The following is a 1864-nucleotide window of genomic DNA, read 5'->3' as shown; positions in this document are numbered from 1 at the left end:
TAACATTAAAATGATTGACATGCGCAAGCTAGGCATAGTTTCTATTTATAACACGTGTTTAAAGGGTTGTGCAATGTAGCCAATCACTGACTCATTTGTTGATTTCTGGAACGCAATGGCCAATCAGAGGCGATTAAGTTAGAATCTACTCACAGCAGTGCTGAAATCGCGTGCTCACAAATCCTCTCATTTTAACACACAAAGTGTAGACACTGTGAAAGATTGGAGGTAGTAGTCGATGAAGTGGGCAGGTGTGGGCATGCACAGGTTCCAGCCGAACGTCTCCAGCAGCAGCAGCTCCATCTTGATGAGGTCACGCTTGTTGAGGGTGAGGTTCAGAGTGCACATGAAGCCCAGAGTGTTCAGCTGCTCCAGTTTGGGCACACGGTCCTCCTTCTCCTCGAACTTACCTGAGCAAAGACAAACAAGTATTTGAGCTTAAGCATTTCATCTGTTTGATTTCAATTACAATGTTAAAATATGAATGCATGGATTATCCTGCGGGTATTCCAGACATCACATCAGCGATATCACGATGCAGATTCATCATGACGGATGAAAGCAAGGATATTTTATACCTTTTTATATTTATTTTATAGCTCCTATGATCAGATATCACTAAGATCTAAGAACAATGCATCTCTGTGCTTTTTCACATACTTGGGTTTCTGTAAAAGGATTTGCATTGACATCATTAAGGTGAGGCATTTTGTGAATTCCTGTAATGAGAGAGCACAGCTGCCTCACGGTGAATTAGCCCTTCTCTGCAGAATTCCTTTGTTCTCTTCGTTTCCCTTCCTGACTCTAGGTGCTAGGTGTTAATATCTTTTCCACAAAGTCCAAGGCTCTGTAGTATTGCTTCCCCCCGCAGTCTAATGCTCCAACAATAAGGGCCCCACGACCTCTGACTTCTACGGCTCATGCTTGAGCGCGCACAGTCCCCCTCAGATCGTTGGCTGGCGTGTAGAAACAGTCCAAACAGCAAAGAGGATCCAAGGTCACAACTTCATTCACAGAGACTTCGTCTTAAATGAAACGCAAGCACTATCAGGCCTCTACATCAAGACACTGAGTTTCATATACTCACACATATATTCTATGGACATGCACATTTTTTAATACACTATTACAACAAAACTTCTGTCGTAAATGAGCATCTTAACTACTACAAGCTGACATAAACACCCAGTCATTACAAGAGTCAGATGGCAATTCAATAAGCGCTCTCTCAGATTTAGCAAGTCATTTTTTCACCCAGACAAACCTCTACGACTTAAAATATTTACTTGAAGTAACCTCTGAGATTAACCTAAGGTTTCTTCAGATATGAGCACTTTTGCTTCTGTGGACTTTTACAAGATAAACTCTTTTAAAATCACAGTTTTCACACTGGCTCTAGGCTCTCAACAGCGTACGTGGCCATTCAAAAAATTTGGGATTAGTAAGATTTTTAATGGAGTCTCTTATGCTCATCAAGGCTGTATTTATTTGATAAAAAAATACAGAAAAACAAAACTGTAATATTGTGAAATATTATTGCAATTTGTAATATTGGTTTCCTATTTTAATATACTAGTTTAACTCTTTTTTTTTTTATTGATGCTATTCAATCAGAGAGATACAAAAATAGATAGCCAATAGAATAGTTTCGATCTGTTAACAGAGACCAATTACATTTAAAAAAGCAATAGAATAAATAAGTAAATACAAATATATACATAAGATGCAGCCATAGCTACAACAATTCTGAGGACGAAAGAAAAAAAAGGGGGAGAAATAACTTGCACCTAAGTACATAAACACTTTTTTAACAATATATGTATATATATTTTTTCTCTTTGCTCTCCATTTATTAGCAAATCAG

General features: G+C 38.1%; 1 protein-coding gene across 1 annotated transcript in view; it reads right to left on the bottom strand.

The window, feature by feature from the left end:
* The window catches only part of LOC107673791 (cyclin-J-like), a 20766-nt gene that overhangs the window by 6728 nt on the left and 12174 nt on the right, over positions 1-1864 (bottom strand). Inside the window, exon 4 of the mRNA XM_016467578.1 lies at positions 201-410. Within this exon, the coding sequence (XP_016323064.1) occupies positions 201-410 (210 nt within the window). The remainder of the gene's footprint in view (positions 1-200; positions 411-1864) is intronic.

Source organism: Sinocyclocheilus anshuiensis, unplaced genomic scaffold (genome assembly GCF_001515605.1).
Source record: "Sinocyclocheilus anshuiensis isolate Anshui unplaced genomic scaffold, SAMN03320099.WGS_v1.1 scaffold700, whole genome shotgun sequence".
In the NCBI taxonomy this organism is placed as follows: Eukaryota; Metazoa; Chordata; class Actinopteri; order Cypriniformes; family Cyprinidae; genus Sinocyclocheilus; species Sinocyclocheilus anshuiensis.
This window is presented reverse-complemented; position numbering and strand designations above follow the sequence as displayed.